Source organism: Rhinoderma darwinii, chromosome 1, assembly GCF_050947455.1.
Source record: "Rhinoderma darwinii isolate aRhiDar2 chromosome 1, aRhiDar2.hap1, whole genome shotgun sequence".
NCBI classification, from domain to species: domain Eukaryota; kingdom Metazoa; phylum Chordata; class Amphibia; order Anura; family Rhinodermatidae; genus Rhinoderma; species Rhinoderma darwinii.
The window spans coordinates 349,746,936-349,774,922 of NC_134687.1; the positions used below are offsets into that span (position 1 = coordinate 349,746,936).

The window sequence follows — 27,987 nt, forward strand, 5'->3', positions numbered from 1 at the left end:
GCACATGCCTCCACTCCCCAGGTCGGCGCCCCCCTCTTCCTTCCCTTATAGTTGCGCCCGGGGCACATGCCCCCCCCCCCTAGCTACGCCCCTGCTATACACTACACTGACTACACTTATTGTAGGAGTTAACATTAAGACATCACAATTGATGTAGCTCTATTGGTCAGCTTTCTGTTCCAAAAGGACCCAAAGGGGCTGATAGCAGAAAATAAGGACATGGATGTATGTTGCAAAATGCTGTCTTCATTTACATTCATTTTTTATAATCCATAACTCGAGTGCCCTTTTACAACCAGGCTTTTCTGTTTTTCTTTTTGTGCATCGTTTTTTCTGGTGACACCGTACTATTTGTACTGTACTCTGGCTTATTGCTAGAGATCCTTTAGCTACTTTAGCTGTTTTTTCTATTATTTCTGATGAGTTATGGCCAGAAGTCTCATCAGTACAGAATTTCATACCAAGATTATCTAGCTATAAACATCTATAGTGGAATAGATGAGAGATAAGATGATTTATCATTATGTATGTAAGATATGTATCTAATGAAAATCTTCCCATGTGAATAGATATCATTGAGTAGCAATTAATAAATTAATGGTTAATGGAATTTTACCTACCAATGTATCATTATCGTTCATGACTCCTTATAGTCTGGTAACAATTTGTTACAAAAGCAAAAAATTGCATTTAACAATCGCTTTACTACGGCAAAATAATCTATTTTATCATATATCACCCCATCTAAACCCAACTCGGATTGATGTAGTAGTGACCCTTGCTTTAATGGTGGCAAGGAGCTGTCATTTTTAGTCACTAACTAGCTCCCTCCCTCTGCCATGTAAACTCTTATTTATTTTTTTTGTGTATCAGTTCAGTTGTACATCCAGGAGCCAGGAAAGGGACTGGCTTCAGTGGATTCCATACCTATAAGCTGTGGCCCCATACCTAGCTGGCATAACACCCTACTAAAAAGGGCACAGATGCGGTTGAATATCTGGACCACTTTTGTAGACTAAAGGCGAAAAGGAACTCTACACCCCATTACACTCACCTGTTGGATCATTTAGTGCAACAGATGGGCCCCTGGAGTAGAATATTCAAACACACCAAGCCTCTGTCACTAAGATGCTCTGCAGACTCATGAAGGAGTTACTGATGTAAAGCAAAGAACCAATGACCTCGAAAATAGGCAAATACCCATACAGGCTAAATGTAAAAAAAAAAAAAGCTGTAGTTGAATTGGCTGGGATAGGCCCCATAGATAAGTGGAGGCATGTCTACTCATGCTTTTTATTCTCATATGATTCCAAGTCATGTACAGATCTTATATGTTACCTAGCCCTTCCTTCCCCAGGTGAAAGAATACTTTCCATTCAATTTTGGTTTACCTCACTTGATTGATTGATTGTTCCAACGCCCCTTCTGTGGGCCAACATTACCTCAGTTTGCCAGGGTTAACCAGATGCCAAGGTTTTACCAGTTTAAACTTATACTATTTAGATTACACGCTTTACTACCTCCTCTATTCCAGACTCAAGATAGCACCTATCTTAAATAACATTCCCTTGATTATGGAGTAAGAAAGAAAACCACTATGCCCATATTAATATAAGAATTGTTGGAGGTTCTTTCTAAATCTCTAAATCATCTGGCACACTCAGCCTACCTGCATAGTTCCATCATAATGTGACTGAACAATACCACCATATAGTGACCAAAAAATACAACATACAGAGACTAAGTAATACTCCCAGACAATTACTAAATAATGCTACCATAATTTAACCACGTAATACAGTGACAATAATACGACTATACAATGACAGAGTATGGGGGTATAAGGCAAACTGATTAATACAATAATACTGTGACAGAATAATATCACCATACTGTAATTGAACAATACCACCACATTGTGACTGAATAATACCACCATACTGTGATTAAATAGCGCCACTATACTATGACCAAATAATACTGTGATAAATTAACCAAATAATACCATACAGAGACTAAATAATACTGTCATTTAGTGGCCAAATAACAGTGCCACACGTGAAGTCTGTTGGGCATTACCGGAAACAGAACTCATCAGGTGCAGTCCAAAGCACAATAATTACGCAACGATTAAATCCATTGTCTCACAGTTGACATCTCCTATTATTGTAGTTGTTTACTTTCCCTTTCAGCCCAGACTGTCATGAAGGGTGCTCACCTCACCTCATGTAAGATATAGCCCTGCAATATAGTATCTGTCGGGGCTGCTGCTTTTCATCCCTTCTATACACTATAAAGCTTTTGGCTACTTGGTTGTGGTCCACGTAAAGGCTAATGGGCTTCACCAAAATGTCACTGATGGACCTAGTAAGTTTTTATGCTCATGACTCCTTATTATATTTAGTCAATGCAGGATCCTATTTTACTACTGCTCTTAATATGATAAAGGAATTTGGTAATCTCAGATTTAATTAACTAGCATAAATCCTACATTTTGCCAACTGATATAAAATGTGCTGTACCAGTCCTAGCAATGGTCCATCTCTATAATTGATCTGGGGTTACAAATAACTATGGCCCACCATATAACTTTACATGTAATATTTACCCTCCTAATAAATTAAACTCTGACCTGGCTCGAAAGACGGTGTCTTATTGGATGTTTCCCAGATTCCAATTGGTATATGACTAAATATGCTCAGTCAACTTTTTCCTACAAAATGTAATTTTTGCACATAGAAACTCTAAAGTGAAATTCTCTCTGATCTGGGACAAATAGGTAAACTCTGAATTTACTGTGGAACTCATATATCTACCAGATGCTTACTATCTTTAACTGGCAGGAATCCTCGTATATCCACCCACCATTCCTCAAAATTTGCCATCTACTGTTGTCTGGTACATGACAACACACCATACTGATGATGAGTAACATGTTTAAACATATATTTTGTCCTGTACTGATATAGGACTACAGCAAGTTTGCAGACAATACATTGTCCTTTTTATCAATCTCCAATCTTGCTCCTTTGGATAATGTAAAAATACTAAACATAAGAAAGGACTACTGATAAAACCGAAAATTAAACACAAGACCAAATTATATCCGTACCCTTAAAGGGAATGTGTTGCTAGAAAAAAAAAAATAATTTCTTTTAGTTAAACAATTAGTGTGTGGGTGATTAAACATTGTTCTAATTTTTTTTATTTTTTTCACGAGTCAGGAAATATTATAAATTAGATTCTAATTTATAATATTTCCCAGTGCTGGTCACTAGATGGAGCAATTCCCAAAATTGCAGCATTGCATGTGGTAAAGCAACCACATTGCTTTATGCTCCAAAATTTGGGAAAACTCACTCGCTCTAGTGAGCTCTCAGAATCCCCCCCTCCTTTATCCTGGCTAGTGCCGGGAGAAACGAGGGGCTTGAACGGTCAAACCTCCTACACTGTGTGTCGCCATTTTTTGAGCTAACACACAGTGTAGTAGGTTTACATACACTAGTAAACACACAGTAAAACACGTACATACACAGAAATCACTTACCTGCTCCAGTTGCCGCCGCTCCCTCCGGTCCGTCCGCTCCGTCTGCTACCGCCGCTCCAAGTGCACAAGTCCGGAAGCCGCGACTGGAAGTAGTAATCTTACTGTCCGGCCGCGACTTCCGGTCTACAGGAAAATGGCGCCGGACGGCGCACAGTTCAACTTGGACTGTGTGGGAGCGGCGCATGCGCCGTTCCCACACAGACGGCGTACACCATAGTGGATGGAACGGGCCCCGTTCGCATTCACTATGGGACTGTAGCTGCCGTATTCCATGTCTGTATGTGTCGTTAATCGACACATACAGAAATGGAAAAAAAAAATGGCAGCCCCAATAGGGAAGAAAAAGTAAAAAAATAAAAAAAGTAAAACACAAATTTTTTCGTGACACTGTTCCTTTAAATCCAGCTCTACTATCCCAAAAATATGCTTATTTAAACTAGAGATATATGGGAAGGGGGTGTCTCTTTTGGCGTGATCTGTACTATTTAGCATGTCTATTAGGGGAGACAAGCTATGGACCCCATGATTACATGTTACATAAAATAATAATAATATTTGTTACACCCCAGACTAGCTAAATGGTGTAGATATTAAAATGTCATCCTATATTTGTAATGGGGCACATTTTATAGTACGGCTTTCCTATAAAACAAATACATGTTTAATGCCAAAGCCGAAATACACGTTCAAAAATACCATGTTTACAATGTATTGGAAACTGTTGTTAGGAATAATGCAGGAGCACATTGCTCACATCTAACTTTTCTCAACAATTATCTACATTTTAAAACTTCTTATCAATGACTGCAGAGCAGTCGTCTTAGAATTTACTTGGTTGTGAGATGGGGACACATACTACAATTGGAGAGAGGGTTTTAGGAATTTCAGATAAAGAGTATATGGTTACTTTTTATTCTTGTTGTGATGGAAGATATAAGTACTGTACCTCATGTCTTCACATGGAATGCTAACCATGTACAATGCTTTTCCTCAGCTTGTGGTGAACACAGATTTGGAAGAACCTGCAAGGAGACCTGTGGAGAAAAAGAAACCTGCAAGTCACAAATGTTTTGCCTTATAGATCCATATGGCTGCTCTTGTGCCTCAGGCTGGACTGGACTAATGTGTGATGAAGGTACAATGGATAAATAAGCAGATTTGTGATAAATAAAACCGGGCAGATCATAGAGCCACATAAGCCATTTAGTCAGCGTAACTTAGATCAGGCAGAAGATGTGTCCAATTTATCATAGTGCCACATTCTGTTTGATAAATCTTGCAAGACGTGTAAGACACTTTTCTTGTCCTTATACCACCTCTTTTTTAGCTTAGTTTTACGACAGTTTTTTGTGCCAAAATTTGTGCAATTTTAAGCCTTTCCACTAAGCCACGCCCCCTTTTGTAGACACATTTAAAAAAATGTCTAGTCAGGCACAAGCTTTTGTTCTTTTCGGCGCGTTCTCGTAATAAATATGTATATTTGGGAAATTTTGGGTTAAAATAGAAATGTTCCCCTTTGTCATCATAAAAGTGCTGAATTAGAGGTAGACAGTGTAATATATTTTCAATCATCCTTAGTACAAAAGCGTCACTGAAACGATGAAATATTCTTACTTTGGTTAAGAAGCCTAACAGAAACAATGCTCCATGAACGTCTCTTTTAGCTTGTCCACAGGATTTCTATGGACCTGACTGCAAATTGAAGTGTCTCTGCACCAGGGGGATATGTGACAGGTTCAAAGGGTGTATATGTCCACAAGGGTGGCGTGGGCTGCACTGTGAAAACGAAGGTAAAGCAAGGTAACACTGTATTGTTATATATTGACGACCGGGCACACATAGATTTTTTTGTTTTGTTTTGAAATACATTTTCATAAATTAATGTTTTATTGCAATGCATCTACTAAGTCTAATATTTATGCCAAGCAAAATCCAACATGTTGCAACGCTGAGTTCAAACCTTCAAAACATACCATTGCTATGGTTTGAGCTGTTGAAGTCTCACATGGTGTAATGTAAAATATGGTATATGCAGTACTAAAACTAATAGTCTAAAATATATTCCAATTTACTGAAAATTATTGTTCCTCACAGTAAAAGTATTTCCCACTGAAATATGCAAGGTAGAGACAAAATAGCAGATATTCTTGAATAATTTCTTCCCATATGTTTAGAAATGCTCCTGATGTAAAGTATATGCAAAAGTCGTGAAGGGCAGGTTTATCTAGAATAACTCCTAATCGACTTTGCAGTAATGTTTGGGCATTTCCCACCTTTCCCTTTATGTATAACTTGGTATTTAGAAAAAATAAACTGGAAAAAGTACTAAATGTAAATGGATATATTCTATTCTAATCAAGCCAAACCTTTTTAAAACCCCTCATCCTTTAAATTTAGCATTATTTAAAAGAATGAGATATCAATAAGAGTTTTAAGATAGTAAAACTGTATCAATTCAGCCACTACATCTGCCCATCATGGTAGAAACATTTGTAAAAATTCTTCTTAGGCTTTGTTCACATCTGCATCGGGGCTCCGTTCATGAGTTCCGTCAGAGCTTACTGTCAGGGGAACCCATGAACGGAACCCTGACTGAAACTTACATCACCATTGATTTTAATGGTGACGGATCCGATGCAAATTGTTTCCGTTTGTCTCCGTTGTGCAAGGGTTCCGTCATTTTGACGGAAGCAGTACGTAGTCGACTGCGCTATTCATTCCATAAAAACGACGGACACAGATGTGAACAAAGCCTTAGATTGATGTGGCCTAAGAATGATATTTAGTAGTCTTATTCCATGTCCATGTCCTATGTCTAATTAGTTTTTGTGCTACATGGGTTTCTCAAGATCTGTATTAATAAGTAAATCTTATGTTGTAGGTAAACCATACATCCCACCCCAGATACAAGAGATGGAAACAACATTAGAATTGAATTCAGGAATTGAATTTAAACCAACCTGTAGGGTCAGTGGCTATCCAATGCCTTCTGCTCAAGAATTCCTTCTTTTCAAAGAAGATGGCACCATGTTTCAGGTTGTTCCCTTCACCTTAATATGAGAAACATAGTTAACACATTAGAGACATTCAATGTTGGAAATTACTTCAACAACTATAATGTATGATAAATTGGTGTGCAAAATGTTATATTATATAGGACTATTCCATTTCAGTAGAAAATAATTTATGATGAATGGTTTATTGAAAGCATCATATTGATGTTATCGACCTCAAAGTTATGTTACCATTATATATATTTTATTGTAAACCATCATTGCCCCCTTATTTGTCAACTCTGCACCAACTTGGATATCTCCATTTTCCATTTCGCTAGAATTTTGGTAAGAAAACAAAATTGAATAATTTGACAAAAAATGGTGTACAGATGTATGTGAATTTTTAGGAATGTGATCTGCCTTTAAAAAACCCTTCTACAGTATATAAATGGTCTAACCCACCATTCGGTAGCAGATGTTTTTGAAAATTGAAAAATTGTGTAAGCATATTATAAATTTGGTTTATATCTGTGACAAATTAAACTACACCCCTAAACTGAGAACTATTGACTACATCCTTGTTCCATTTTCAACTTCATATTTATTCCAAAAACTGTGACAATTTCTATAAATGTGCCCCAATGCTTTGTTCTGTATTCTTTGTATTAAATCCATACATTGTAGTAGCTAATGTTTATGTCTTCTATAGGCTATGTCAACCACTGAAAACGATCAGCAGACAGTTGCCCAATTTTCAGTAGGAAAAATTGTACCTAGGTTTTCAGGGTGGTGGATCTATAGTGTGAAGACTACAGCAGGGACAGATGACCAGCATGTGCACATCTATGTTAAAGGTAAGAAACATTTACAGACGCAGAATGAAAAGAAGCTGTATTATCCGATACCACAAAACACATGGCAAATTGTAGTATGCTGTTTTTTGTGCCTGTTGACCGCTACTATTAGGCAATCTGCATCAGATTATATTTTACATAATCTTATATGTTAGACTACAATTCCTCATGAATGCATTGTCACTGTAGTGTCGTGTTTTATTATTCATAGTATTTTGTCTATATGAGTTGTAATTTTACAGCTTAGTAAAACATTGCCCTTGATACTTTGCTAATGGTTTCCGTTTATCACCGATGTGAAAGGGTTCAGTTTTTTTGAAGAAATCAATAGCGCAGTTGACTTTCCTTTGAGGGGCTCCTCTGACGGAAAGCTCAGACAGAACCCCTCAACGGAAACCAACACTGATGTGAACAGGACCATAGTTTTACTTTTCTTGTATCACTTTAACACTTGTATTACAAGATGTTTTATTGACTACCCAGATAGACAGGTAAATTCTGGATTCTGCTTGATCCCTGTTGCTGGAGAGCGGTGCCTGGAATCATAGAAATTCTTTTCAGAAATCAATTGTTTTATAGGAACAGAACACCATTTCTGGCAATAAATTTATCCTGTGTTTAAATTGATACATCATCATAGCTTTGTTAAATGTGATTTCTCTTAATTTTAGTATTAAAAAAAGTTTAGAATTTCTCTTCCCTTTTTTTCATGGTCAGTTGCCCCGTATCCTCAGTATGGTCCAATGCTGAATAAAAGTGGACCCAACTATCTTTACATACATGTTAACACTGACTCTTACGGAGGAGATGGTCCAATTGTAACTACAACTGTATTGTATAAACCCTCGAAGAAATCACCTGGATGGAGTAGTTTAAGTGGTAAGAAACCAGATAGCCTAAAAATATAGTGCTATTTTACTGTTCTACATCCAAGTCACAAAAATACATTATCATAAAACATGAAAGAACAAAAAATTCTTACTCCAAGCACAAAAGATGAGTACCAAATTAATTTAATCTTCTTGCGCATTTGGATGTACATGTACGTCCAATGTGGGATGTAGTCCAAAATATAAATTAGTAAGTAATAACTTATGTGTACCCAATATTGAGAACAAAGGGACCGCCACATTGATTTAGCGCTGCAAACCCTTCACAGTTTTTCCCTATAGCTCTATTCAAGTGGAACTTTTGGGTCATAAAGTGAGTTACACTTTAATATTTACTGTATTATAGTATGAAGAGGTTGTGGTAAACTGAGTGCAGTAACCATAATGTCTAATATTATTCTTTTAGTTATGTTTTGCAAAGCTTATTAAATTCTTTTTATTAACAGTTTATGAGAAAAAGGGAAAAATTCTTAGTCAAGCGACTCTTTTCTAATCCATTTTATTTTTATATTTTTAGTACCTGTGAATTATAAAATTGTGAAGCTTGAAAACTTGGAGCCAAGAACCGAATACAAGGTTTGTGTTCAGCTGGGACGCAAAGGAGAAGGAGGAGTGGGACACCCAGGTCCAGAAACTGTCTTCACCACAGAGGCATTTGGTAATGGACTATTCATGGGCAAGTTGGTTGGTCTAGTTTCATATGTGGTGGCATTAATGATAATACTGTGCTTACTGTTCCTCTTTACTCCTTTTTATTGTGTCTTTGATAATCTGCAGTGTCTTATTTATTGTAAAGGTACATTAAGGTCTTAAATTGACCCTCCATTCAGAGGTTCACACTTCATACAATGTCAGAGGCTGAATATAACTTTTTTCTTCCTAAATCTTGTTAGCACTAATACCTGCTAGTGCAAGTATATTGGTAGTCATGGTGACATACAGTTAGCTCCAGAATTATTTGGACAGTGACACAAGTTTTGGAATGTTAGCTGTTTACCAAAACATATTGAATATACAGTTATATAATCAGTATTGGCTTAAAGCGCAGACTCTCAGCTTTAATTTGAGGATATTCACATCCTAATTTGAGGAAGGGTTTAGGAATTACAGCTCTTTAATATGTAGCTGCCTCTTTTTCAAGGCACCAAAGGAAATTGGACAATTATCTCAAAAGCTATTTAATGGGCTGCATGGGCAATTCCCTCGTTAATCCATCATCAATTAAGCAGGTAAAAGGTCTGGAGTTGATTCCAGGTGTAGCATTTGCATTTGTAAGCTGTTGCTGTGAACCCACAACATGAGGTCAAAGGAGTTCTCAATGCAAGTGAAACAGACCATCGTTAGGCTGAAAAAAATGAAGAAATCCATCAGAGAGATAGCACAAATGTTAGGAGTGGCTTGGTACATTCTTGAAAACAACAGCGCACTGGTGATCTCGTGAACTCCAAAAGGCCTGGACGTCTACGGAAGAGAACAGTGGTGGATGATCGCAGAATCCTTTCCACGGTCAAGAAAAACCCCTTCACAACATCTACCCAAGTGAAGAACACTCTCCTGGAAGTAGGTGTATCAGTATCTAAGTCTACCATAAAGAGAAGACTTCATGAGAGAAAATACAGAGGGTTCACCACAAGGTGAAAACCATTACTCAGCCTCAAAAATAGAAAGGCCAGATTAGACTTTACCAAATAACATCTAAAGAAGCCAGCCCAGTTCTGGAACAGCAATCTTTGGACAGATGAAACTAAGAACATCCTGTACCAGAATGATGGAAGGAAGAAAGTATGGAGAAGGCTTGGAATGGCTCATGTTACAAAGCACACCACATCCTCTGTAAAACATGGTGGAGGCGGTGTGATGGCATGGGCATGCATGGCTGCCAAAGGCACTGGGTCACTAGTGTTTATTGATGTTGTGACTGAAGACAGAAGCAGCCGTAAGAATTCTGAAGTGTTCAGGGATATATTTTCTGCTCAGATTCAACCAAATGCAGCAAGGTTGATTGGACGTCGCTTCACAGTACAGATGGACAATGACCCAAAACATACTGTGAAAGCAACACAGGAGTTTTTTTTAAGGCTAAGAAGTGGAATATTCTGCAATGGCCAAGTCAATCACCAGATCTCAACCCGATCGAGCATGCATTTCACTTGCTTAAGACAAAATTTAACCCACAAACAAGCAACAACTGAAGACATCTGTAGTAAAGGCCTGGCAAAGCATCACATAGGAGGAAACCCAGCGTTTGGTGATGTCCATGGCTTCTAGACTTCAGGCAGTCATTGCCTGCAAAGGATTCTCTAAAAAGTATAAAAAAAAAAAAACAACATTTTATTTATGGTAATGTTAATTTGTACAATTACTTTTGAGCCCCGGAAATGAGGAGGCTGTGTAAAAAAATTGTTGTAATTCCTAATCGTTTCACAGGATATTTTTGTTTAACCCCTTGAATTAAACCTGAAAAGTAAACTTCAATTGCATCTCAGTTGTTTCATTTCAAATCCAATGTGGTGGCATGCGGAGCCCAAATCATGAAGATTGTGTCTCTGTCCAAATAATTCTGGACCTAACTGTAGGTCTAGTCTAGTAAATGACACTCCAGCACTGGATCAGGGTACTTTGGTCCTTTAAATTTAGGGCTACTTTTTTATGCAGGTCTTTTCTCAGAATTTGACTTTAATGTTCCCAACTCTATGTTTTTTGCCTTCGGCATATTTGATTATGATTCCGGATGAGATATAAAGAAGGTTCACATTTGCATTCAGACCTTTTTTTTTAAAATCAAGTAATATTATATTAGTTTTCAAAACACACACAAACCATACAAAAAATTAACCCGCCCCACCCTTCCCCCCCTCCCCTGGATACACAAAAGTATATAGCAGAATAGCAACATATCATCCCCATCACAATAGGTAGACAGAAATTACAGAAAGCAAATCATCGTAAGAAATATTAAATTTCCAAAAGTATACCAAGTATGACCCACAATGCATCTAATCCCATCAAGGAGTCCCGATCTCTGGTCAGAACCGGTAAGGCAAGGTTAGAACTAGCAAGCCATTTGGACCATAGCGTTTCATATTTTTTGGTAACTCCACGTTTAAAGTAAATGGGTTTTTCCATAGAAATAAACCAAGGTGTTTTATCAATAAACTCTTGACATGTTGGTGAGATTTCCTGCAGTAATTTTGGGCAAAAAGTTTTCTAGCCATGTATAACATGCGGGTCAACAACATAACCGAGAATACAAACATAGGGTGACAGAACAACATGAATGTTAAATACAGTATCAGTATGTACAATGTCCACCACTGCCCTCCAGAAGCAAGTTAACCGTGGACACGACCACATAATGTGAATTAGATCAGCCCCTTGAACCTTGCATCTGTTGCAGAGTGGAGACTCAAGTATAACAATATCAAATAAAAACAGTGGTGTCTTATAGACCCGGTGTAGTATATATATATATATATATATGGGACAGCCGGTGAGCCTCACCAAGTGATAACTTTGGGGTATATGACGCCATATCATGCCACTGTCCATCTTCAATAGGGCCCACATCACTTTCCAATTTTTCTTTAATACGAAAGGGAGACTTCTCATGTTCCTTATCTAATAGGCACATATATAGCAATGAAATGCGGCCTGCTGAGCTTGCCGCAGAACCCATTTTATCGGCAATAGAGTTAGTAGTGTATATAGAGGTGTCTCCAATAAGTGGTTCTTTGGCAATCGCATGCCTCAATTGTAGATACCGATAGAACTGAGAGTGCGGTATATCATATTCTGATTGTAAAGTGGTAAACTGCTTCAGCACTCCTTCAGCACAAAGCTGAGAAACAAACCTAAGGCCCTTATATTTCCATCAACCAAAACCCTCCAAACTTGCCAAGTCCGATAGCCAAGGAGTATACCATATTGAGGTTACCTGAGTGCATCCAAGAATTCCCAACCGTTTTCTGGTCTTCCATCAGACCTTGTGCATCATATATAGAGTGGCTAAAGTTCTTATAGACGTCTTGAAATTGCGGGCCTCCAATGCTGCAAAACGGTAACTGATCTTTAAAAAATACTTCAGTATATCTCACTGGTATTTTTGACGGCAAGAATAACACAGTCTGCAGTGCTATTCTTACCAATAAGAATACAGGAGCCTTGACAGACCACATTATTGTTGGGGTTACGCTGGTATTCAAATGAAAATTGATCCGACATAGCTGTTAAGGCTTAGTTATAAACTCAGACCATGACACTACGGTGAACAGTGCCTTTTCAATGCTAAAAACTGGAACTTCATCTACAGTATGTATAAAAAAAGGTAGGTGTGTGTATATATATATATATATATATATATATATATATATTTATATTTATGGCTTAATGATAGCATTATTAGCTATTAAATACTGCTTGTGTCTCACTTCTTTTAGGTCTTCCTCCCCCAAAAGTGATCACTCTGACACCGAACAGTCACACATCTCTTAACCTGACTTGGTTAACAAATGAGGACTACTCTGAAGAAGAACATGTATATGAAGCAGAATGCTGCAGTCCAGCCGCTATAGAAACAGCAATTTACAAAACAACTGCAGGAAATAATACTGGAATTATAATAGATAACCTCAAGCCAAAGACATTATACCAGTGCAAAGTAAGAGTGAATACCAAGTCCCAGGGAGAATGGAGTGAGCCAATATTTGCATGGACATACAGTAACCGTAAGTAAAAATGTCTACAGAAATTATAGCCTATCATTACAGTTGGAGCAGAATATATTGAAGCATTGTAAATATAAAAAATGGATCAGGAAAAAAGTAAAAACAAGTTTATTTTTATTAGAATTATTTTAACTAATCTTCTTACCAGCACTCAGTATATCTGGTGTTCCTGTTTATGACGTAGGTTAACTATACGTCTCCAAATGGCTGCAAAAATATTCTAATCTCTATGGACTACTTATTGAGTAATAGCACCTTTTATGATCCTCTCTATGTAAGCCTTTATTTAATACGATTAAGATCGTAGCAATACATAGCAAATTGAGGATGTTGCATTTCATGTTTTATTTCATCCAATTATACTTACAGAAGTTCCACCACCACCCACACATATCAATGTACTTAACATCACGGATTCCTCAGCCATTGTCACCTGGACAGTTGAGGAGGGACACTCAATTTCCACTGTTATTATACGTTATAAAATATTTGGAGACACAGAGTACAATCATGACATAAAGATCAGAAATATTACCATCACCCAATATCAGCTGAAGGGACTTGAAGCCAACTCCCCATACCTGATTGAGTTATGCACAGAGAACAATATTGGACAAAGCGTTCACAATCCTGTACGAGATGTAAAAACCCGCCTGGAAGTTAGAGGTAAGTTATCACTTTAATTCGGCTCTTTGACCAAAATATTTAACTATTCAACTTAGGTGGTAAGAAATTGCATGAAAATTTCCTCACAATTAGTAAAAAAGTGGCCAAAATTTCCTCAAAAGCACTTAAGGTACTCATATACATAAGAAAGTACTCGCTGATCTAATGTGTATGGGAGCCACCCGACACAGCCTTGATGGCAGATGTGGGGGGAAAGAAGGATTGGGCATGTTGGATTTCGTCATGCTCGATCCTTTGTTCCCACAGGAGATAAGCATGGAGATAAGGAGTCTGACGGCAGCATATTCCCCCTCAGCATTGACATAAACACTGGCTGAGCCAATTTAGGCAAAACTAAACTCAGTGCCGCTATTCATTTTATTTCCATAAGATAAAGCTAATTTTATTTGCCTCATGTGATGATCCCTATTCCAATACGAAAAAATCCTGATCCAGTCAACTAACATTTTACTATAACAAATGTCTACATTGAATAAGTTGCCACCATCTTGTCTTCAAGATGTATAAATAGGAAAATCAAATTGGCTGCATGAATAGCCTAATATGATTCAATGTGATATCTTATTGTAACACCTAACCTTCTCCCTCACAAAAGGCAATAAAGCATACAGAAGACGTTCAGATACGTTTGTCTAGCACTGGGTCATTCACATTATGTAACCGTATTTATTTTGTTAAATGATCTGTTTCATGTGTTCCTTTGTGACTTCCATGTCCACACCTTACTGCATGTACAGCTGTTCCATCACATTTGAATATTTTTCAGCTTTGGGGGCTGAGATATTGGGGCAGATTTATCATTTATGCCCCTGCGCCCGTTTCATAAAAAAATTATCGGGACTTCAAAGTCACATTGGAAAAATAACGCAAGATGAGTGCTGGTGTTAGATTTCCTCTGCGACAGATGTATCAACAGGGCACTGCTATGTGATTCCCTAATAGCACTTACTACTCTGGGGTGCCCAGAAATGACAGCCCGAAACATGAAGCTGCATTTTCCAGGACCTCTAGCAGATAGAAAAAAAAGTTTACTATTGGAACTATTCATGAGGGAGTCCTTCAGACTCTCAAATGTAAATGCATGGATATCCAAATGAGTTCAGATGACTACTTGCTCTTGCATAGAGCCTGCATGGTTACATTATACAGGAGAACATGGCAACCACTACCTATAGATGATGCAGGTAGTTTAGATCATCTTCTCTTTTTTTTTTTTAAAAGCAGTGTGGACGGTAGTAAGAGGGTAGAGTCTCGCACAGGACAACTTTCCATACAAAAGACCACCTTGGCATGATGTAGAACCAACACATTTATCTGCCAGTGCTAGTACCAAAAGACGTATATTTTGCTTATTTTTTTTTTATCCAATCTTTGTTTTAGCTATAAAACAAACTGCCCTCTGAAAAGAAAGCCTTACTTACCTTCTGTATCTCCTCTTCTATCTCTCACAGGGTCTTATGAAGCGAAAGACAGCAATATGCTCCTCATTGCTATCTTAGGCTCAGCTGGTATGACCTGTCTAACTATTTTACTGGCATTTCTTATCATGCTGCAACTGAAACGTGCCAATTTCCAGCACAGAATGGCACAAGCCTTCCAGAATGGAGCGGTAGGTCTTGTCATGTTTATTTATTTTGTTCATATATTCATATTATTGTATAAATGCACTATGAAATGTTATGCACATTTTGGAACCCTTTCAAAACGATTACATTTTAATTTTGCCTAATAACGTATTGTTACATTCACATTAGTTAAGTTACATTTACTAGATATATAATGTTCATCTGAAAAGAAAAGCCTGGTGCATATAAAAGATTAATAATTAATAATGGTATATTTTGCAGCAGTAATAAAATTATTGTCATGAGAAAAACAGTAAAGTAATAAAAGCGTAAGTGGTAATTCCTCTTGTTAGTTGTTTAAATAAAGCAACATTTCAGTAATCCGGCACCTGCAAATCCAGCTGAGAGTTTTAGGATTATTAAGTTTGAATTTACAAGACATCCGATAATCTAGAAAATGAAAAATTTCAGCTAGAGAAGATCCATGCATCTGAATGAAGATTAAAATGAATGAAGCAACTTTGCAAGTTAAAGTGCTGTGGATAATTTTAACGTCAAACAGTTTCTCCAGATTCATGTATATTTATTTGCTTAAGCAAGGGTTACAGAAAAATGGCATGCGTGTCAGTTTGTATATAAGTAAAATGGACAATGCTCCTCTCCATACAATAGGAGGCAGTTTATATAGTATTTTTAGGTTGGACATTTACATATCAGCTACAACATTGTCTCTTGAGTTTGCAAAAACAAAATAACATTACATTCACAACATTTTCTCATCATTGCAATATTTTCTAGCAATTCATTATCTAGGATTAATTTTATGTAGACATCTCTTCTTATCCTTGTCTTCTGTAATAGGAAAGTGTATAGGGCATGGTCTTGAGTCCTCTATTTTTCCTTAAGGGCCTTTTACAACGGCCGACAATCGGCCGGTGTAGCGAACGCCGATCAACGAGACATTGTTGATCGGCGCTCGTTTGCTCCTGTCACACGTCGCTATGGATGGGGACGAGCGGTCGTTACTCCGATCACTCGTCCCCATACATTATCCTCATGTTGGCAGCATGTCTCCCTGTTTACACAGGGAGACGCGCTGCCAACAACGATAATATTTAACTTTTTTAAAAAGATACGATCAGCAGATGATCGAGTGTTTGCTTGTTCATCTGCTGATCGCTGCCCTGTTTACACAGAGCAATTATCAGCAACGAGCGTTATACGAATGCTCGTCTGCACGATAATCAGCCAGTGTAAAAGAGCCTTTATTGTAGTCTTTTATTCTTGTCAAGTCAATTTTTTGTTATTCAGCAAAGATTTGTCTTACACACAGCAGAAACATAATACTCCAAGCATACATTTTATATTAAAGTTAAAAAGCAAGATAGAACAATTAGACAAAATGGTGGAATTAGTTAATTTTTTTCATACCAGGAATTTGATATTAATGACCTATGCTTAAAAAAAGGTCATCCCTATCCGATTGGTGGGTGTCCAACTCCCGGAACCCCCACTAATCAGCTGATTATAGGGGCTGCAGTGCTCTGGTGAGCCCCATGGTCTCTTCTTTGCTTACCAGGCACATCTACGTACATTCAGTAGCGGCTGGGCGTGGACGAGAGTATGACTGCAGTTTCCGACTACACAAGGTTTGTTTTACTCTGTTATCATGGAGGCATATCGGACTGCATAAGAGCTGTAGATACAAACTGATAGATCTTTAGGCTGGGTTCACACGACCTATTTTCAGACGTAAACGAGGCTTATTATAATACGTTGGCAAACATCTGCCCATTCATTTGAATGGGTTTGCCGACGTACTGTGCCGACGACCTGTCATTTACGCGTCGTCGTTTGACAGCTGTCAAATGACGACGCGTAAAATGACTGCCTCGTCAAAGAAGTGCAGGACACTTCTTTGGACGTTTTTGGAGCCGTTTTCTCATAGACTCCAATGAAAACAGCTCCAAAAACGGACGTCAAAAACGCCGTGAAAACGCAGCGAAAAACGCGAGTTGCTCAAAAAACTTCTGAAAATCAGGGTCTGTTTTCCCTTGAAAACAGCTCTGTATTTTCAGACGTTTTTGGTCACTACGTGTGCACATACCCTTAGTTAAGACTATTTGTAAAGTTGCTTCATTTTAGATGATCCAGAATTGTTATTTGGGGGTACAAGTATACAGCGCCGGCCACATAGTAGTTCCCGTAGAGCCCAACTCATTGTAGTGCCCGTAGTATCAATCTCATAATAAAGCATAACACAATCACCTACTCCATGCTACCCCCTCCTTCACTGTCACCAGCCGGGAAGCAAACACCCTGCCATTGCAGTGCAGGGATAGATACCATTTCAGGGAAGAGTGAACCTGAGGTGAAGTGCTTCCCTACCATAATAGACAACACACCCGTACTACCAGAATTTTGCTAATATATTACATTATTTGAACAACGTGTATTATATAGTCCATAACCAATCCACAACACTATAATTTTTATCATCAATACTGTTAATTTTAGTCATTTCATATATAATTTTTTTACTGATTTTAGTTACATTTATGGTGCATATAAAATAAAAATACACCAGTCTCATCAATGATGCTTTTATTCAGAGGGAAGAACCAGTTGTGCAGTTTAATGCTGGAACACTCAACCATTTAAGGAAAGCTAAGAACAGTCCAGAGCCAGTGGAGTACCCTGTGTTGGAATGGAATGATATTAAATTTCAAGATGTGATTGGAGAAGGCAATTTTGGACAAGTTCTTAAGGCTCGTATAAAAAAAGATGGTCTACGCATGGATGCTGCTATTAAGAGGATGAAAGGTATACATGAACGAAATCATTTAAAACATCCTTAACTGGTGTATCTGTATTTATTGTTTACTTCATGACAAACAGGATTCCGGTACTTTTTCAAATAACTCCGTTGTGTTGGTACTTTACATAAAATAGTAGGGAGCTATGTAAACCCCAATGTAGCAAGCAATTTAGCAATTTACAATTGCCTGCCTCTTCCCTGTGTTCCCATCAGACACGTAAATAGTCTCTACCCTGTTTGCTATTTGCAAATGATAAGAAATGGCCTATGACTGTGGTCTAAATAGTGAAAGAAAGGGTCTCGGAGCTTGCATGGCAATTTCAAGCGAATAGAGATATTTACCTTGAATATGTTCATTGATGTTTAGTATCCTATGTTTCCTCATATACCTTTACCATATCATACCTGTTAAGGACCACGCACCATAAATGTAAGGATATGTTCACACGCCAATTACGTCTGAAATTACGGAGCTGTTTTCAGGCGAAAACAGCTCCTGAATTTCAGACGTTTTGACAAGTGCATGCATTTTTCGCGGCGTCTTTTACGGACGTTATTGGAGCTGGTTTTCATTGGAGTCAATGAAAAACGTCTCCAATTACGTCCCAAAAAGTGACATGCACTTCTTTGAGGCGGGTGTCTTTTTACGCGCCGTCTTTTGACAGCGGCACGCAAAAAAAAAACAGTTTGGAGTCGTTTTTTCGGCCGTAATTCAATGCGTAAAACGCCTGAATTACGTCTGTATATAGGGTGTGTGAACATACCCTAAGGCATGTGGTCCTGCGCCTTTTTTACACCAGATAATAAATTATCCCCTATGTGCACAAAATGGCTAAAAAGTGTCTGGTCATTGAGGACAAAAACACTCTGGTCCTTAAGGTATTACATTGAAATTCTGGTTAAAAAAAAACAGAAAAATTCTTCAGAATGTCTAATGAATATGTTCAGCAACCATAGTGCTCGCTGGCAGCTAAAGATCTACAGAGAGTGAGGAATCAACAGGGAAGACAACTACCCCCTGCTGGAGATTTGAAAAATTCATTTCAATCTAAATAATTGGATTGTGCATGCTTATCAATAAACATTTACATAATAATAATAATATCCCAATCTGTCTATGACTTGCATTTGAATCATATGTGTACCAGTAAGTAATGGTGCAGGATATGTAACTGTCTTTTACAGTTTTGTTGTCAGTAGTAAATCATATAATAAAGCAACAAAATTGTTTGTATCAAGAGGGAGAAACTTAAAGGCTATGTAAACCTTTGAAGAGTTATTTTTATTTATTTTGCTAAAACAATGTATTATAGTGTTTATTGTAACTTTGCAAGTGGTTTTTATTAAAAATTATTTGTACTTTTTGAGATACAGCTTCTATGTATCCTGGAAGCTGTATCTTGCGCTAAAACCTCAATCCGTCAAGTCATCGGGACTGACGGGTTCAGTGACACGCAGGATTCACCTTGTTATCGATCACATCTAAGTTCATAACTTAGATGCTCATAACTTAGATGTGATCGATAACAGGTGGACCCTGCGTGTCAGAGACTCTCAGGACCCGCTGTCATCGAAGCCGTCAGTAACACTGACCTGACGGATTCGGGTTTCAGCACAAGATACAGCATCTATGTATCCAGGATACATAGAAGCTGTATCTGAAAAAGTAAAACTAATTTTTAATAAAAAACTATTACAAAGTTACAATAAACACTATAATACATTGTTTTAGTAAAAAAAAGTCTTCAAAAGTTTCCATAGCCTTTAATACTGGTTTAATGTGTTTTACACTTTCTAAGAGTATTAGTAATTATTGATATATATATTTTTTTGCTATTAGAATATGCATCAAAGGATGATCACCGAGATTTTGCAGGAGAGCTTGAAGTCCTTTGTAAACTGGGGAGTCACCCCAATATTATAAATCTTCTTGGAGCCTGTGAACATCGAGGTCAGTATAAATGGATTCATATTTTTATACTTGGGCTTTCCTTTTAGGCTGGGTTCACACGACCTATTTTCAGAGGTAAACGAGGCGTATTATGCCTCGTTTTACGTCTGAAAATAAGGCTACAATACGTCGGCAAACATCTGCCCATTCATTTGAATGGGTTTGCCGACGTACTGTGCAGACAACCTGCCATTTATGCGTCGTCGTTTTACAGCTGTCAAACGACGACGCTTAAAAATACAGCCTCGTCAAAAGAAGTGCAGGACACTTCTTTGGACGTTTTTGGAGCCGTTTTCTCATAGACTCCAATGAAAACAGCTCCAAAAACGGACGTAAAAAACGCTGCGAAAACGGCGCGAAAAACGCCAGTTGCTCAAAAAACGTCTGAAAATCAGGGGCTGTTTTCCCTTGAAAACAGCTCCGTATTTTCAGACGTTTTTGGTCACTACGTGTGCACATACCCTAAGTCTGTCTTTGCTGGAGCCCAAAATCAGGACCTCCAACCCAAAGGGCACTGCCAACTGTGAATGACATATGCATTATATACTGGCACATATATGCAAGTACATTATAGTTTGTAAAAATTGGTGAATGATGTGAATAACACAAATTACAGAATTGCCCCTTTTTCTTAATTTCTCTCATAATAAAAGTTATTATAAAAGAAACGCTAACTTATATGTATCCCAAAATGTTGCCTGAAAAATGGCAGTGTAAAAATGAAAAGGTTATGGCATTTGGAATCTGGAAAAGCAAAAAAAAAATTCTTCCAGCCAACTAAGAAAAGACAGCACTCAAATTGAGGCACTGAAAATGTTAAAAAGGTGTCTGAACTGGACATCTTGTTCTCAAACATTGACACATACCTTCGTGCGTAAATGAAATTCATTAGAAGATATCCCAGGGATCATGTTACTATTTCCTTAGAAAAGGGACCTTTATTTTCTGGAAATACAAGTATGAACTTTGTGCCCTGTAATCAAAATCCTGACTGCATAACATTTCCCACCTCTTTATTTTTACAGGTTACCTGTATTTGGCTATAGAATATGCCCCTCATGGCAACCTGTTAGACTTTCTACGGAAAAGCCGAGTACTGGAAACAGACCCAGCATTTGCCATAGCCAACAGCACAGCATCCACCTTGTCATCACAGCAGCTTCTGCAATTTGCAGCAGATGTCGCTCGAGGCATGGATTACCTGAGCCAAAAACAGGTTGATACTTTGCAAAATTTCCATCGCTATAAAATACAAGAGTGTGATTTAAAATGTCATTTATGAAATCCCAGCTGAATTATGACCCAGTTTGTACAGCAATTATAGATAGCTATAAAATGTTTATAAATATGTTACAGCCACATCAGTTTATGAGATAAACTCCTTTAGCTTAGTTTAGATTTGTGGAAAATATTACAGATTTATATAAAGAGATGAAATTGGAAACACCTTATAAATTACAGGCAGCTATTTGAAGTTGTAGGGTAAAGAGTGGGTGATTTTGTAAAACATGTCTAATTCCTCTATGTCCTCTCTGCTTTGCACAATAATCGGATGAACTTAAAAGGGTTGTCTCATCAGGAGAACCCCTTTTCTAAATGCAGACCACCTGTTGATGAGCAAATTGCCCTCAGTTCAGTGGCAAAATCCACAGCTGATCAGCTATTATTGTCAGTGGATGGTAGGGGCTACCGCACATTTTGCCAGCAGCACAACCAGGGGCCAAATGCATGTTTGCGCCAAGTCCTGCCTGTCCTCTTTGAGCCAAGAACTGCTCTTTCTCCACCCTGGCAAAAAATAGATACAGATGGGACATCCACTTTAAAAGACCACTGTCACTAACCAAAGGAATCTTAACTAGTCTATGAAATGCCCATAAAGGGTTAAACTATTGAGTTCTCACTAACTCCCAAAACCAGAGTCTGGTTCAAGGGCGGACACAGACAGCTGAGGGTCCCCGTTGAGAAAAGTAAATGGGCCCCTTGCACTCTAATATCTCATCATACAACACCCACTTACGTCTCTCTAGCAATCCATGTCTATGTCTATCTAATTGTTAACCATAAAGCCTATTAGCTCTGGCATTTACATGTAATCTAATAGACAGAGGAAGGTTGCTTTAATGTGACCGTGTGCCCCCTTCACCTACTGTTCACCTGTGCAGCTGCGCAGGTTGCACCAATGGTATGTCCGCCCCTGGTCTGGTTGTCAGTTTGCTGCTCTTAGCCAATCAGCATTGCCAGCAGTGTTCTCAGTTATGCTGATTGGTTGAGAGCATCTGACGATAGATAGTACTGTAGTTATAATACGCCTCCGTTTCAGCTAAATGCTAGGGAAAGTACACTGCCGGGAAGATTACTAAAGTATCAGACAAATTTACTGCAATTGTTTTTATAATTATTGTCCAATACAATACTTTAAGTTAGATGTTCTTATCATACTGTTTCATAAGATTTCATCTTCCTATGGTAGATAAAACGATATAGTAAAACTTTAAATATAATACTCATATGTTTTTTGTGTCTAGTTTATACATCGGGACTTGGCAGCCAGAAATATTTTGGTTGGTGAAAACTTTATGGCAAAAATTGCAGATTTTGGTTTATCAAGAGGACAAGAGGTTTATGTAAAAAAGACAATGGTAAGCAATACCAATGGTCATCAACAATATCACTGAACTGTCAATAATATTTTGCATGTGGCACACAAACTTTTACATTTTAGGCTTCGTTCACATCTGCGTTAGACTACGCTATTGCTTCCGGCAAAACAACGGGTCCGGTGCACAATAGAGACAAACGGAAACCATGGGTACCGGATCCGTCACCATTGAACTCAATGGTGATGGAAACGGAAACCTCTGATTTCCGTTTGTGTCAGTTCAGGGTCCCGTTCTGACGGAAAGCTCCGATGGAACGTCAGAACGGGACCCCAACGCAGATGTGAACGAAGCCTAACAGAGGCTTTAAATGAGTTTACAAAGAACTGACTTTTATGGTAGGTCAAGCAGATAAATAAGAGTCCGGCTGCTGGGACCACAAAAGTCCTAATAATGAGCCATTTTACAATTTCAGAGCAAACCACAAATACAACAATACAACGCTCCTCTTGTATGTTTCCCCAATTATCCTACTTCACAATGTATGTCAAGGGACAGGGGGACATTTCAAATATTGGAGAAAGGACACTTTTTGGTCAAAAATAAAAGGGCATAAGAGATTCCTATTGAATGAGATCAGTAGTACCAATAGATTCTCTTCGACTTTTATATAAAAAGTGAGCCTAAGCACCTTTGAACAAGCCCTTACAAAGTTCACTTGTCTCAATACAGGTAACCATTCACATAGGTAAAATATTAGGGCTTGTTGCATTTACTGTTTTTCTGCATCTTAAATTGTTGCTTCCTGACTCTATTGCTGCTTGTAGTTCGTCTACCAAGCTACTCCGTACTCACTGCAATGGCTTCCCTCACTCAATGACATGGCATGCAGTGCACACTATATATTTACAAATGCCAATAGAGCACAAATATCCTCCTTCTACTTCTCGAAAATCTAACTTTTATTACAATGACTAAATAATATGGAAGAACTTCATTACTACAGGTACTGTTTCAAACCACTGTAGCCTCTGTGTATTTATTCACAAACCAATACTGCTGATTCTATGTAACTGCAACTCATTTGATATTGTTGCTTATATGTGTCTGCAACACTGTATTAGAATGTTTCCACTATCTATGTATGTTAGGATTAAGTGCCATGAATAGCGGGCAAAGTCTGTATACTGCAGGACACTTTCCCCATCACACAAAGTCATGGCATATTGCTAGGACATGCCATAACTCTGTGATCAGTGGGGTCCGACTCCATTGAATATCCAGCTATATCTTTTATCTTCATAGTGACATCACAAACTGTCAACTCTAATGGCTGATAATTTTCACACTTCTGACTGATCCGTTTTGGATTAATCTGATCTTGGGCCCTGGCCCATACATAAGCTATGGACCTTAACCCCCACCACACATTAGATGAATGTCGGTCGACCATCTAACATGTATGGGAGTGTTCTGACTCTCCTCTGACTCCCCCCCGCCCCCAAAAAAAAAATCTAAAAAAAAATTAACATGTATAACACATGAAAGGCTTAGATGCAGTGCCTCAGCAGTACACTGTCCGTGGATATACTGTATAATGATAATCAGCACTATGGGGCCTACACATAATGTGCCTCTTCAAAAGCATTTATCTTTGTATGATACTATTCCTCTCAATAATACATTCGTACAGTTTCCAAATAATACCACTTTCCAAGGACCAAATATTATAGCCATACATATTACCATCATACTGTTACTGAACAAAACCCATAATACCAAGACCAACATTACCAATAATAACACTATACAAGGGTCAAATATTACCCTCACACCATGACCACATATTACCACCACACAGTGACTGAATAATACCTCCATACAGATACTGAATAAAATCCACTATACCAAGACCAATATTACCACCACATATTGACTGAATAATACCTCCATACTGTTACTGAATAATACCACCACATCATGACCAAATATTACCACCACATAGTGACTGATTAATGCCTGCATACTGTTACTGAATAATACCACCACACCATAACCACATAGTGACTGAAGAATACTCCCATACTGTTACTGAATAATACCACCACACCATAACCACATAGTGACTGAATAATACCCCCATACTGTTACTGAATAAAAACCACTATACAAAGACCAATATTACCACCATATAGTGACTGCATAATAACACAATACTGTTACTGAATAATACCACCACACCATAACCACATAGTGACTGAATAATATGCCACACCATAACCACATACTGTTACTGAATAATACCCCCATACTGTTATTGAATAATACCACCACACCATAACCACATAGTGACTGAAGAATACTCCCATACTGTTACTGAATAATACCACCACACCATGACCACATATTACCACCATACCATGACCACATATTACCACCACATAGTGACTAAATAATTCCACCATACTGTTACTGCCCACACAGTTATAGTACCTCACTTTTTGTGTCCCCTATATGCCTCACAAAGAGATGCTTTTATTTACCTCACACAGTAATAATCTCCACTTTAGACCTCACCTAGTGATAGTGCCGGTTTTAGTTCCCCTCCTACTCAGTAATAATTCCCCCTTTTATGCCCCACTCAGTAATAACGCCTCCTTATATACCCCCACTCAGTAATAATGCCCGCTTTTATGCCCCTACAGTAATAATGCCTCCATTTATTCCCCCACTTAGTAATAATGCCCCCTTTTATGCCCCTACAGTAATCATACCGCCACAGAAATAATGTAATTTTTTATGCCCCCACAGTAATAATGCCTCCTTTTATTCCTCCACAGTGCCCTTACAGTCATGCTCTCCTATTAATAGTACCCCAAAAAACAACTTATAACCACCTAACCCCGTTGAGCTGTTCCCACGACGAGTTTGGATTTCTCTGTGTGTGTCCAGCAGCCTGATGCAGGCAGCGGCTTGCAGTAACCTCATCGCTAGGTCTGCACCTGGACGCTGGCGTCATCAGCATTCTCCCGATGTCTTGTAGGTCGAAGGCCATAATCAGCCTGTGGCCTACGAGAGTAAATTGCGGGGCAAAGGAGCGCTTGGCTTTCTACTCCACTGTGAATTTTGGGCCCCCAAAGGTGCAGTGGGCCCTGGCACCTGCCTGGGTCTTCAGGGACCTGACACTGGCAGATATTAGGGTGGATGGGGCCCCGGAGCCGTGGAGTGCCCAAGAGCCCTAGGTTGTTGCACCATCCACCTCTCTGGAATAGGGCACTGCTCACATGTGACCACTCTTCCATCACCACTCGTAAACCAGCGGCTCTCTTCATTACATTTTGCATACTACCTTATACTTATATGGCAATATTTAGAGGAAAAAGACATGGACCGCACAGTCCACAATGTATACGTTGATCTGAGCCGCTAGGCATAATTTCTAAACATGATCATGAGGTTCTTAGTTAACATTTTGATAAACTTTATAAGCCCACTTGCCACTACACGGCGACCTCTTTTAAAGTGGGTCCCTACTCTAGCGGTTGCAGCTCCGCATGGCGGCCACCGCAGCACTGCTCCTTCAGAGGGAGCAACCCAGGGGCCCAAAAGCACCCATGCCATCAGACCGTGCCAAGCCTCCTTGGCTCTGGGCTACGTACCCGCACAAATGCAGCACTACAGCAACAGACACCGCCATACAGCCCCACAACATGTGAACAGATGGAATAAGCTCACCTTACCATGTGCCTCCAGTGGCCGACTGAGAGTACAAGCAAGAGCAGAAACACTTATGAGGTCATTCTTGGATTAAAATCAGCTGCGTTTTTTTCAAATGTGTGGAGTGCTGGTCCAAGTAAAACAGTCTGATGGCATGAGTGCTTTTGGGCCCCTGGGTTGCTTCGTCTGCAGGGGCGGTGCTGCGGTGGCGGTGGCTGCCATGCGGTGCTGCAACCGCTAGAGTAGGGACCCACTTTAAAAGAGGTCGCCGTGTAGTGGCAAGTGGGTTTATACAGTTTGATCAAAATGCTAACTAAGAACCTCATGTTCATGTTTATAAATTATGCCTAGCGGCTCAGATCAACGTATATATTGTGGATTGTGCGGTCCATGTCTTTTTCCTCTAAATATTACATTATACTTATGCTGTTCATCTGTGCTTACACATGTTTAGTATGTTTCCTTACATCACCTACATGCACGAATATAGACCACTCGGCTGAAAATGGTAATGACTAGTCCATGGGATTAAAAATTTCTCCAGATTGGGTTGACATGTTATAAAACTGTTTTCTCTGTAAACACCCTTTAGGGTATGTGCACACACACTAATTACGTCCGTAATTGACGGACGTATTTCGGCCGCAAGTACCGGACCGAACACAGTTCAGGGAGCCGGGCTCCTAGCATCATACTTATGTACGATGCTAGGAGTCCCTGCCTCGCTGCCGGACAACTGTCCCATACTAAAAACATGTTTACAGTACGGGACAGTTGTCCTGCAGCGAGGCAGGGACTCCTAGCATCGTACATAAGTATGATGCTAGGAGCCCAGCTCCCTGCACTGTGTTCGGTCCGGTACTTGCGCCCGAAATACGTCCGTCCATTACGGACGTAATTAGTGTGTGTGCACATACCCTTAAAGAGCATTCCCACCTTAAATAAAAACAAAATCCACATAAATATAAGTCATTGAGTTGTTTTCTTCTGTTGAGTCATTCACCTTTGTCACTTTTGCAAAACAGCAAGTGAAGTAAGATATATAACTAAACCATGTTCATTCATAAGGCCAGAGGCGTCGTTTTCTGCTGCAGTCTTTCTGACATCTGTTTATGTGAACATACAGTAAAATTAAATTCTAATGTCAATGGTACAAGGATAAAATAACTAATGGATTTTTTTAAATATTTTATTTATGTCTTACATGTCTGGTTACAATTTTATATTTGATATATGGATTTTTCTAGGGAAGGCTTCCAGTTCGATGGATGGCAATTGAGTCCTTAAACTACAGTGTTTATACATCAAACAGTGATGTGTAAGTGTGCGGCTGCTTTTTCTGCTTTCCCATAAATGTGAAAGATACAATGTATACTAATGTATGACTATATACGTTCAGTAATGCTTGCCCGAAGCTGACATAAAAAAAAAAAAAGACTAATATGTTATACCTAATATTTGTATTTGGTATTTAGATGTTAATTAGAAAAGACTGCAGAGGATATTGTAATGAGCTGCCAATGAGGTGTTCCAGTCCACAGTCGTTTCACTGCAGGATACCATTATGTAGTCAAAGTACTAGAGACACATATTAAAGCGGCTCTGTCACCAGTTTCATACTTCCCTATCTCCTACCTAATC

General features: G+C 38.7%; 1 protein-coding gene across 1 annotated transcript in view; it reads left to right on the plus strand.

Annotated features, from left to right (window-relative positions):
• The window catches only part of TEK (TEK receptor tyrosine kinase), a 132,417-nt gene that overhangs the window by 98,687 nt on the left and 5,743 nt on the right, over positions 1-27,987 (plus strand). Inside the window, exons 6-19 of the mRNA XM_075851852.1 lie at positions 4,542-4,682; positions 5,212-5,337; positions 6,429-6,583; positions 7,253-7,397; positions 8,115-8,276; positions 8,805-8,945; positions 12,724-13,011; positions 13,381-13,677; positions 15,150-15,307; positions 17,876-18,086; positions 19,922-20,032; positions 21,058-21,248; positions 22,558-22,671; positions 27,594-27,664. Coding sequence (XP_075707967.1) covers positions 4,542-4,682; positions 5,212-5,337; positions 6,429-6,583; positions 7,253-7,397; positions 8,115-8,276; positions 8,805-8,945; positions 12,724-13,011; positions 13,381-13,677; positions 15,150-15,307; positions 17,876-18,086; positions 19,922-20,032; positions 21,058-21,248; positions 22,558-22,671; positions 27,594-27,664 — 2,311 coding nt within the window. The remainder of the gene's footprint in view (positions 1-4,541; positions 4,683-5,211; positions 5,338-6,428; positions 6,584-7,252; positions 7,398-8,114; positions 8,277-8,804; positions 8,946-12,723; positions 13,012-13,380; positions 13,678-15,149; positions 15,308-17,875; positions 18,087-19,921; positions 20,033-21,057; positions 21,249-22,557; positions 22,672-27,593; positions 27,665-27,987) is intronic.